The 12,141-nt window shown below is 43.9% G+C and overlaps 1 protein-coding gene across 1 annotated transcript in view; it reads left to right on the top strand.

Moving 5' to 3' along the window:
• Positions 1-12,141, top strand: part of myo15b (myosin XVB) — a 278,965-nt gene that overhangs the window by 165,341 nt on the left and 101,483 nt on the right. The window contains exons 26-29 of the mRNA XM_059653562.1: positions 532-620; positions 6,541-6,628; positions 7,496-7,525; positions 11,349-11,495. Of these exons, the coding sequence (XP_059509545.1) occupies positions 532-620; positions 6,541-6,628; positions 7,496-7,525; positions 11,349-11,495 (354 nt within the window). The remainder of the gene's footprint in view (positions 1-531; positions 621-6,540; positions 6,629-7,495; positions 7,526-11,348; positions 11,496-12,141) is intronic.

Below are 12,141 nucleotides of genomic sequence, written 5' to 3'. Positions count from 1 at the left end.
TTGATGGTCTAGCGGTTGAGTGTATGAGCACTGCGACCTATTGAACAGCTGATAAAGGCTCATCGCAGATCTTATTTGTCACCACACCATCTCCCAGAGTCTCTCCTGCCTACTGTCTGCAGATTTGCCTTTTCAATGTGTTATTGCGAGGATTCAAGATGTGCCATGAGTTAACGTTGGGAGACAATTCGCAAAATTTATGTATCGCTCGCAGTTGCGTTTTCCAGTAATTCTATCTGCTCATTTCCTTCAATTCTGCCATGCATATTTTGTGAGGACTTTCAATCAAACCTTTTAAATTCTAAACTTTGAGTTGTATTCCTCGTCCTTACCAGCCCAGCGTCTATAACTAGCTCTGGGCAAAGTTGAGGGTAAGGGCTAAGCCAATTAGGATGGGATCACATGACTCAGGACAGTGCTGGCTGCATTACGAAATAGTTGCTCTGCAGCTTACCCTTTGTTCAGAGAACGAGGATTTGTTAACAGTGAGTTGTGGCCCCTCTTTCAATCCTCTTCCTGTTCCCACCACAGGCTCTGCACCAAAACCAGAGAACTCTCGAGGCAGCTTCGAAAACTACGTGGACAATCTGTTTGACCCTGTGTTATCACATGGGGTAGGGGTAAGTATATAATACCAGGTGACCAGATGGATGGAGACTGAACAAATAGCTGGGATAGAATGATGGGCAGAATGAGGCTGAATGTGAGTGGACGGGATGGGTGTGAGGGTGAGTGTGAATGTGAATTGAGAGGGGTGACTATGAGCGGGCAGGATGGTTAGGGTGAGTGATAGTGGGCAGGGTGACTGTGAGAGGGATGAGTGTGAATGGGCAGTGAGTGGAGGGCGTAAGTGTGTGTCCAGCTGAACCAAATCAGCCCTTCTACCTCTATATTTGCAACATGGTAAAATTAAAACCATCAAAGGCCCAGAAAATTGATCCTGATAGTTCCTAACTAGACTTTTTGAAATAACCAGTCCCAGACTCCGCAAAAAATCAATTCCAGACACAGGTTTGTCACATAAAGAAAAGACTTCACATTTATCACAATGTAGTAAATTTAGCAGCGTAAAATTGAATAACAAAGTAATCTAATTGGTCCCTATTATAAGCCCAAAAATCCTTTGTTTTTAATCCCATTCACACAAAAGAAAGAAAACAAACACTGTTAAGAGATAAATAGAAAAAAAACTTAAATTGTCCAGATTATTTAAGTGGCTTTCACGATGTGTCATTCTATAGGTTTGTTGGTTGATTTTCTGAAGATGTTGATCAGAGTTTCCTTTTCAGTTCCCTCAGATAAAGGCAGTAATACTTATAACTCAATGTTCTATTCTCTGAGCTTCCAAGAGCTGCTTGTGAAGGCTAGGCAGGGAGATCTCAAATCTTTATGCTGTAGCATCAACAGCCAGCTTCCATGTTGATCGAAAACACAGTCCAAAGCCCAATTCAAACTCTGACCACTCCCTAACGTACTGATCATCTCCTCCACAAGGTGCAAATTGCCAACCAAAATCTGCCATCTTCCTGAGAATAAGGTCTTTTCTAGACTTAAGACCATAAGACCATAAGACATAGAAGTGGAAGTAAGGCCATTCGGCCCATCAAGTCCACTCCGCCATTTAAATCATGGCTGTTGGGCATTTCAACACCACTTCCCTGCACTCTCCCCGTAGCCCTTGATTCCTTTTGAGATTAAGAATTTGTCGATCTCTGCCTTGAAGGCATCCAACATCCCAGCCTCCACTGCACTCTGCAGCAATGAATTCCACAAGCCCACCACTCTCTGGCTGAAGAAATGTCGTCTCATTTCAGTTTTAAATTTACCCCCTCTAATTTTAAGTCTGTGCCCACGGATCCTAGTCTCCCCGCCTAACGGAAACAACTTCCTAGCGTCCACCCCCTCTAAACCATACATTATCTTGTAACTTTCTATTAGATCTCCCCTCAACCTTCTAAACTCTAATGAGTACAATCCCAGGATCCTTAGCCGTTCATCATACGTTAAACGCACCATTCCAGGGATCATCCGTGTGAATCTCCGCTGGACACGCTCCAGGGCTAGTATGTCCTTCCTGAGGTGTGGGGCCCAAAATTGGACACAGTATTCTAAATGGGGCCTAACTAGAGCCTTATAAAGCCTCAGAAGCACATCGCTGCTTTCATATTCCAACCCTCTTGAGATAAACAACAACATTACATTTGCTTTCTTAATTACGGACTCTACCTGCAAGTTAACCTTTAGAGAATCCTGGACCAACACTCCTAGATCCCTTTGCACTTCTGATTTGCGAATTTTCTCACCGTTTAGAAAATAGTCCATGCCTGTATTCTTTTTTCCAAAGTGCAAAACCTCACATTTACTCACATTGAATTTCATCAGCTATTTCCTGGACCACTTTCCTAAACTGTCTAAATCTTTCTGCTGCTTCCCCACCTCCTCAGTACTACCTGCCTGTCCACCTATCTTCGTATCATCGGCAAACTTTGCCAGAATGCCCCCAGTCTCTTCATCCAGATCATTAATATATAAGGTGAACAGCTGTGGCCCCAACACTGAACCCTGCGGGACACCACTCGTCACTGGTTGCCATTCCGAAAAAGAGCCTTTTATCCCAACTGTCTGCCTTCTGTCAGACAGCCAATCCCCAATCCAAGCCAGTAGCTCACCTCGAACACCATGGGCCCTGACCTTGCTCACCAGCGTCCCGTGAGGCACTGTTTCAAAGGCCTTTTGGAAGTCTAGATAGATAACATCTACTGGGTTTCCCTGGTCTAACATACTTGTTACCTCTTCAAAGAATTCTAACAGGTTTGTCAGGCATGACCTCCCCTTACTAAAACCATGCTGACTTGTTTTAATCTGACCCTGCACTTCCAGGAATTTAGAAATCTCATCCTTGACAATGGATTCTAGAATTTTACCAACTACCAAGGTTAGGCTAATCGGCCTATAATTTTCCATCTTTTGCCTTGATCCTTTCTTAAACAAGAAAGTTACAACAGCAGTTTTCCAATCACTCAGGACTTTCCCTGACTCCAGTGACTTTTGAAAGATCACAACCAAAGCCTCTGCTATTTCCTCAGCCACCTTCCTCAGAACTCTAGGATGTAGCCCATCAGGGCCAGGAGATTTATCAATTTTTAGACCCTTTAGCTTTTTTAGCACTTTCTCTTTTGTAATGCCTACCATACTCAACTCTGCCCCCGGCTCTCCCTAATGTTGGGATACTACTCATGTCTTCCACTGTGAAGACTGACGCAAAGTACTTATTAAGTTCTTCAGCTATTTCCTTATCTCCCATCACTAGCCTTCCAGCATCAATTTGGAGCAGCCCAATATCTACTTTTGCCTCTCATTTGTTTCTTATGTATTGAAAGAAGCTTTTACTATCATTTCTAATATTACTAGCTAGCCTACCTTCATACTTGATCTTCTCCTTCCTTATTGCTCTCTTTGTTATCCTCTGCCTGGTTTGTAGCCTTCCCAATCTTCTGATTTCCCCATGCTCTTGGCCACTTTATGGGCTGTCTCTTTTTCTTTGATACATTTCCTGACTTCCTTTGTCAGCCATGGCTGTCTAATCCCACCCCGGATAATCTTTCTTTTCTTTGGGATGAACCTCTGTACTGTGTCCTCAATTACACCCAGAAACTCCTGCCATTGTTGGTCTACTGTCTTCCCCCTAGGCTCTGCTTCCAGTCGATTTTCGTCAATTCCTCTCTCATGCCCCTGTAATTACCTTTATTTAACTGTAACATCATTTCATCTGATTTTGTCTTCTCTCTTTCAAACTGCAGACTGAACTCTACCATATTATGATCGCTGCCTCCTAAGTGTTCCCTTACTTTAAGGTCTTTTATAAAGTCTCACTCATTACATAGCACAAAGCCCAGAATAGCCTGCTCCCTTGTGGGCTCCATCACAAGCTGTTCCAAAAAGCCATCCTGCAAACATTCCATGAATTCTCTTTCTTTGGATCCACCAGCAACATTATTCACCCAATCCACCTGCATATTGAAGTGCCCCATGATCACTGTGACCTTGCCTTTCTGATATGCCCTATCTATTTTCGGTGCATCTTGCACCCCTGGTCCTGATCACAGTTAGGAGGTCTGTACATAACTCCCATTATGATTTTTTTGCCTTCGTGGTTCCTCAATTCCACCCACACAGACTCCACATCTTCTGACCCTATGTCATTTCGTGCTGTAGATTTAATTCCATTCTTAACTAACAAGGCAGCACCACCCCCCTCTGCCCACCTCCCTGTCTTTTCAATATGTTGTGAATCCTTGGATGTTTAACTGCCAGTCCTGAGCTCCCTGCAACCATGTCTCTGTGATGCCTACCACATCATAATCATTCAAGAGGATTTGTGCTGTTAATTCATCTACTTTGTTGCGAATACTGCGAGCATTTAGATAAAGTGTTTTAATGCTAGCTTTCTTATCATTATTAGAGAGGTTGGAAATCCCAAGATGTCTTAAGGTATCTTTCCTTTTTGCTGTATTCCTAGTCTGCCTCGAGCTTTATTCAACCTGTTCACATGCTATCCTGTTCTTATCTTTCCATTTAACTCCATACTCCCTATCTCTTTCATCTTCCCGTCCCCCCGACTCACTAGATTAAAGTCCTACTGACCACCCTATTTATCCTTTTCGCTAGAACACTGGTTCCAGATCGGTTCAGGTGGAGACCGTCCCGATGGTACAGATCCCCCCCGGTTCCAAAAACTGATGCCAATGCCCCATGAAATGGAATCCCTCTTTCCCACACCAATCCCTTAGCCACGTGTTTACTTCCCTAACTTTCTTTTCCCTATGCCAATTGGCACGTGGCTCAGGCAGTAATCCAGAGATTATGACCCTTGAGGACCTGTACTTCAATTTCTTTCCTAGTGCTTCGTAATCCCTGAACAGGTCCTCTACCCTAGCTTTCCCCGTGTTGTTAGTCCCAACGTGGACCACAACAACTGGATCCTCTCCTTCCCGCTCCAATATCCTTTCAACCTGGTCGGAGATGTCCCGCACCCTGGCACCGGGCAGGCAACACACCATGCGGGACTCCCGATCCGGCTTGCATAGGATACTGTGCCCCCTAATTATAGAATCCCCTATAACAACTACCTGTCTTTTTGCTCCCCCCTCTTGAATGACCTTCTGCGCCATGGTGCCGTGGTCAGCTGGCTCATCCCATCCACAGTCCTTTACCTCAACCGTACAGGGAGCAAGAATCTCATACCTGTTGCTCAAGGTCAAGGGCTGAGGCTCCTGCACTCCTGAACTCAGAATCCCTCTACCTGCCTCACTTACAGTCACACCTTGCCCCTGAACACTTTCTGAATTTGAGTTATTTAATCTACTGGGTGTGACTGCCTCCTGAAATAAAGTGTCCAGGTAACTCTCCCCCTCCCAGATGTGCCGCACAGTTTGAAGCTCAGATTCTAGATCATTTACTCTGATCCGGAGTTCTTCCAGCAACCAACACTTGCTGCAGATGTGGTCGCTGCCATTCACAATGGGATCAGCCAGCTCCCACATAGTACAGCTACAGCACATCACCTGTCCAGCCATTACTACTTTTTGAGTTAACTTTTACAACTTATGTATTAAATGCTTTCTAGTACCCCTCTGCTACACTCTTTTTCAATTAAGCAATTAAACTTTTAATAAGTTACACAATACACAAGGATATAAATTGAAAAGCCTTACCTTAACAACACATGAGAGTCCTTCTCGGTTAGAGCTCCCGCTCTTGCTGCTGCTGGAACAGGAATGGAGGGCTCCGCCGGTCAAGGTAGGTATTTGCTAATCTTTAAAGCAGAGACTCACCCACCTGTGGGCCTCTGATCGACGCTCCCACTCTTCCTGCTGCGAGTCTGTGGACTTTTAATTAGGTTAGAGGAGGAGGGAGGGAGGGAGGCCCTACTGTGTAGGACCTGGGACTTCAAGGTAAGTGTTTAAATAACCTTCCCAACTGCCTCTCGGCTCTGACTTGCTAGAAACAATTCTCAGGTACTGACCTTGTTAATAGCTAACTCCTGCTCTCTGTTTAAATATAATGGTCTTCCCTGATGCTGAAACATCTGTAGAACCTGATGACTAGGAAGCAACCTACAATTGAATTCCAGGCCTGCCCTCACGGATAAACACACGCTTGTTCGGTCTGTTTTCCTTTTAACACAGCCTGTTATCCATAGTACAAAAGTTATCTTTAGTTGACAGTTCCCAGTTCACATGTCCAAATCAAAATTGATTAAAAATCTAAAATTATGAAAAATCAGCGAGGTATGTAACGTGAGTGTGAGTGGGAGAGTGGACTGGGTGAGTTGGCAAGTGGACAGGGTGAGTGTGAGGGGAGAGTGGGCAATGTGAGTGTGTGTGAGTTAAGAGTGCCTGTGTCCTGGGTCATTGATTGGTGTCGGAGTGATTGAGTGGAGTGAGATGAGGGGATGAAGTTGCAGTGTATAGTTATGATTGTGTCACTGAGTGTCCAAGCTGACAGGGAATGACAGGTGTTTTCTGATATACTTTGCAGGAAATGGAGAGGTCCAGGGATTTAAACAGGCGGATGAAAGGAGGTGGAGGAATCGGCCCCTCACAGGCTGGAGCATATATGACGACAGGTTAGTGGACGAGAGAACAGAATGTCTGTGTTTCAGCAAGTGTTGGAGTGAAGAGTGTGTGACAATGCTGGGTTGTAATAGTAACAGTAATGTGAGGTGTCTGGGATATTTAAATGAGTTTTTGCATATTCGACATGCGTGATTTGAGCTGGGGGATATGGAGGAAGATGAGTGTAGGTTAAGGGATCCAAGGTGGGGGTGCAAGTGTGAGGTAAGGGATACAAAGGGAGGTGAATGTGACGCAGGGGTTGCGATGGAGGGGAGTGTGACATGGGAAATTTTGAAGACAGTGAGGTGAGGAATTCAAAGGGAGATGAGTGTGAAAGTGTGAGGAGAGCTGTAGAGGGGATTGTGTGATGGGGGATCTGGAGGGAGGTGAGTGAGACATGGGAGAATCAGAAGGAGGTCAGTGTAGGTTGGGGGTAACAGAGGGAGGTGAGTGTGAGGTGGGGAATAGGGAGGGAAGTGAGTGAAAGGTGGGAGTTGGGATAGAGGGGGGTGTGAGGCAGGATTGTGAATGTGAGGTAGAAGGTGAATGTGAGTCCAGAGGCATATGCAAGAGAGGAGGTGAGTATAAGGAGGGAGATGAGTGTGAAATGGGAGGGGGTGTGAAGCAGAGACACATGATGTGGAGGCAGATGTAAGGTGGGTATGAGGAGGGATTTGAGTGTGAGGTGGTGGTGAGTGAGGAGGCATTGAGTGTGAGGTGGGGGTGAGTGTGAGGTGGCAGTGAGTGTGAGGTGGGGATGAGTGTGAGGTGGGGGTGAGCATGGATCTGAACGTGAAGAATGAGCTGTGTGGTTTAAATGCTGTCTGTGACCTGTTCAGTCACCGGTTGAGGTAAAGTCTGTTTTACTTCATACACAGGTATGCCACTGGTTCCCAACTATTCAATGGGTATGTAATTTCTGACATTTACTCTTTAGTTTGTGTGACGTCTCTGCATGTAAGCCATTATGCTTTAGTCAGTATACTCTCCACACCATTGGAGTGCAGCTTTGTTTTCCCTGGAAACCGAATTAAAATTAGAATTAGGTTTATAGAACATAGAGCATAGAAAAGTACAGCACAGTACAGGCCCTTCGGCCCACGATGTTGTGCTGTGGAATCATCCTTATCCAAAAATAAAATAACCTAACCTACATTCCCCTCAATTCACTGCTGTCCATGTGCATGTCCAGCAGTCGCTTAAATGTCACTAATGACTTCGCTTCCACGACTACCACTGGCAAACTATTCCATGCGCTCACAACTCTCTGGGTGAAGAACCTCCCTCTGACGTCTCCTCTGTACCTTCCTAGTAACACCTTAAAACTATGACCCCTCGTAGCAGTCAATCCTGCTCTGGGGAAAAGTATCTGGCTATCGACTCTATCCATGCCTCTCATTACCTTGTATGCCTCAATCAGGTCACTTCTCTTCCTCCTTCTCTCCAGAGAGAAAAGTCCGAGCTCAGTCAACCTTTCCTCATAAGACAAGCCCTCCAGTCCAGGCAGCATCCTGGTAAACCTCCTTTGCACCCTCTCCAAAGCCTCCATATCTTTTCTATAATAGGGCGACCAGAACTGGACACAATATTCCAAGTGTGGTCTCACTAGGGTTTTGTGGAGCTGCAGCATAACCTCGCGGCTCTTAAACTCGATCCCCCTGTTAATGAAAGCCAAAACACCATATACTTTCTTAACAACCTTATCCACTTGGGTGGCAACTTTGAGGGAGCTATGCACTTGAACACCAAGATCCCGCTGTTCCTCCACACTGCTGAGAATCCTGCCTTTAATCCTATATTCAGCAATTAAGTTCGACCTTCCAAAATGCATCATTTCGCATTTATCCAGGTTGAACTTCATCTGCCATTTCTCAGCACAGCTCTGCATTCTGTCAATGTCTCACTGAAGCCTGCAATAGCCCTTGATACTATCAACGGCACCTCCAACCTTTGTGTCATCAGCAAACATACTAACCCACCCCTCAACCTCCTCATCTAAGTCATTTATAAAAACTACAAAGAGCAGAGGCCCAAGAACAGAGCCATGTGGGACACCACTCAGCACTGACCTCCAGGCAGAATACTTACCATCTCTCTCTGCTTCCTCTCAGCCAACCAATTCTGAACCAGACAGCCAAATCACCCTGTATCCCGTACCTCCTGACTTTATGAATGAACCTGCCGTGGGGAACCTTATCAAATGCCTTGCTGATTATCACATGTATTGTCACGTGTACTCAGGTACAGAAGTACAAGAGAACATAAGAACATAATAAGAACATAAGAACTAGGAACAGGAGTCAGCTATCTGGCTCCCCGTGCCTGCCCCGCCATTTGATAAGATCACGGCTGAGAACAGTGAAAAGTTTACAATATCACCTGCTCAGCACCTAGATAGAAATCTTAAAATCTAAATAGAGAAACAAAGAAAAGGATGACCACAACAAAATGTGAAAAATAGGATAACTTCCATTTACCTAGCATCTATATGGAGTAAAATATCCCCAGAACCTTCATAAATTAACAGAAAAACAAAAGATAGAAGACAAAATGCTTTATCAAAAAGTTTGATTTCAGAAGCATCTCTAAAGTCAAGAACTGTAGGGAGAGGGCAAAGCAGCCTGAACAAAAATTAATGTTCACTCCATTAACACCAGTTCAGAAATCCATGACAGTTATATTGTGTTCACAACAAAATATTTTGCTCTTTATAAGCAGCGGGTGACAAAATCAGCTGATTGAGCGTAAATGGCTGAAAATTACAGAAGGTAATGAAGATTGGCCAGCTTCCATCTCCTTCAAGTGTATAATTTATTCTGTGGCAGACTCCCTAATAGAAGGAAGGACTTGCATTTCTCCTAACCACAAAACATGTGAAAGTGCTGTACAGAGAATGAGATACTGCTGATGTACAATCAATGTTGTAATGTAAGAAAAAAGAAAACTAATTTGCACGCAGCCCACACTCAACAATATTATAATGAACAGAGTTTGTGATGTTGATTGAGGGATAAATGTTGAGTTGAACTCCAGCTTTTCTTAGCAATGGGATCTTCACATTCACCTGACCAAGCACACGGATCCACAGGTGAGCATCTCATGCAAACAATGACACATCCAACAGTGCAGCACTCCTTCAGATTTTCGCTAGAGTCTTCATACAAGCTTTTATGTTTGAGCTCTGATGTGGGACTTGAATGTAGAAGGTTTGGAGCCAGGGTTAGAATTGTTACCAGTGAAGCCGCAGTCGTCTGTGGATCACCACAAACTTCTATTACTGAAATGCTGAATTGTCCAAATATCCTACATAATGCCTCATCATTAACACCTTTATAATTGCCTTCATCCATGGTTAGCATCATTCACCTCATAGAGGCATTTGTAGGAAATGTGAATGGTGTAAAAGCAGTCTAGTACAGCAATCTCACACCCAGAAGTGTACCAGGGATAAACATACACATTGGAAGTTTGCATGTGGAGCAGTTCAAGTACGATTGGAAAGTAAACTCTTCAGCAATGAGCCATTGGAAGCATCAGTTATGTTTGAACAATTCAGCATCCTTAATGCTGCAACAGCATTAATACTGACCTAAAATGTTAAATATTGTGCAAAATGCAGTGGTCATTTCAGAATACTGATTCAATAGAATACTTGAAGTCTAAATACGCATGATGTCATGAATTCACAAAAATTCACATTCATTATGGCATAGGAAGAGGCCACTCAGTCCATCAAATCTCACTGTACACATTGCTGCACTGCGCTTTAAGCATCACCCAACAGGTTATTATAGAAGGATTATCCTCTTCATTTCAGTTGCACCAGTATCAGATGATCATCAGTCCATCCGTTTGGATTCAAACATTACAGTGTGAGAGCCAGGGCCCGGCATATGGGTACACGAGGGCTCAGTAACCAGGGTTCAGTACTCTAGGGGATTACTGTGTTTGGGCTGGGGTGAAGTCAGAGAGCCTAGGCCAGAAGCAGCACCATAAATATTCATTTCTGTCCTTGCCCCTGGCTAAACCCCGTTTATATGTACAGACTGTTAGTCCTATGCCTGTTCCCTTAAAACCTCGAAACACAGGAGACCATTTGCTCCATCACATTTGTACTGGGTGTGTGGAAGTGTACAATTAGTCCCCCTCCATTGTAATTCCCCAATGCCCTATAATTTCTTTTTGAATATTCATCCAATTCACTTTTAAAGTTATTACTGAAAATGCTCAAATATGTTTTCAGATCTAAAGGATACTAAAGGAATAAGGAAGTGAAATTACCTATTTACATTTCAGCATACTACGTTCCCCATATTAAGCGGTCGATTAATTTTGGTTCAGCTTCAGATCAGAAGGAACTGACACGAGTACCTCAACTAGGTCTTTAATTACAGTGTGATTCCAACAGCAAAATTGACTCAGAAACAGAAATTGCTGGAGAAGTTGAGTAAATCTGGTAGAATCTGAAGAGAGAAAAACAGAGTAATGAGTCAATGGTCCTTCCTTCGAGTTACTCCTGTAATTTCTGTGTTTTTTTTTCAGATTTCCGGTATCCACAGTTCTTTGTTTTGGTTCTAGCACGCTTGACTTGCTGCCAGTATGTTCAGCACATGATGTACAGAATCTGTCTGGCAAAGACACATTTCTGTTGCAGGGTGTGAGGATGCAGAAAGTTGCAAGAATGTGGAAGATTGAGAGGATAGCTAATCATTTTCTTTCATTCTTGTTAAGGTGTTCCAGCAATGCCACAGATACCCACTGTACCAACCTATCAGACCATGCCTTTAATACCAGCAATGCAGTCAATGCCTGTGATGCAACAAATGCCTCCAATGCAACCTGTTCCTATGATGCAACCAATGGCAACACCAATGCCAGGTAACTGTTTCATACAAATACCATTCTTCCTTTCCATCCCTCGGTCTATTCAGTATTTTTGCACTATTGGTATTACCATGGTCAATGCTTCTCTGTATGTTCGCTTTATTCCTGTAAACGTGCAGATACCCTCTCGCTGCTCTTCATGGCTCTACTGGGTTAAAATCAACAAGTCCAGGAATTTCATTCTGAAACAGCTGTTTCCACATGTTTGCAATGTTCTCGATAGGATTGAGCTCATGATGTGCAAGAACTTTGCAGCCCACTGCAGTAGTACAGGGAGAAGAGAGCCCCCGCCTTAAGGTGCTTGTTACTCCCTTTACATATGCAAATATGAAGCATTTTGCTTGTTTGAGGCTTCATGTACAAAGTGCAAAGGCTTGGACCCATGTGACCCTGGCCTGTCTGCATTCAAATCTGTTCCACGTGTGATTGAACTGGCAGCTTTTAACGGGGTTATTATTAAATGCTTATCCCAACCCGTGCTGAGCAATTCCATTTTTGGGTGCATGTTAAAATTACGAGACACAGATTGTATCTTTCTAATTGACGTCTCCATCCCAGTTTCCTGATGGACCTTCCTCTTCTCAATTGTCTGGATCACCATGCTCCCCTCTTTGTATTCATCTCTTACCCCTCAATCACT

Source organism: Stegostoma tigrinum, chromosome 22 (assembly GCF_030684315.1).
Source record: "Stegostoma tigrinum isolate sSteTig4 chromosome 22, sSteTig4.hap1, whole genome shotgun sequence".
Lineage (NCBI taxonomy): Eukaryota > Metazoa > Chordata > Chondrichthyes > Orectolobiformes > Stegostomatidae > Stegostoma > Stegostoma tigrinum.
The sequence above is the reverse complement of the archived record's forward strand: the minus strand, read 5'-3'. Positions and strand labels throughout refer to the sequence as shown.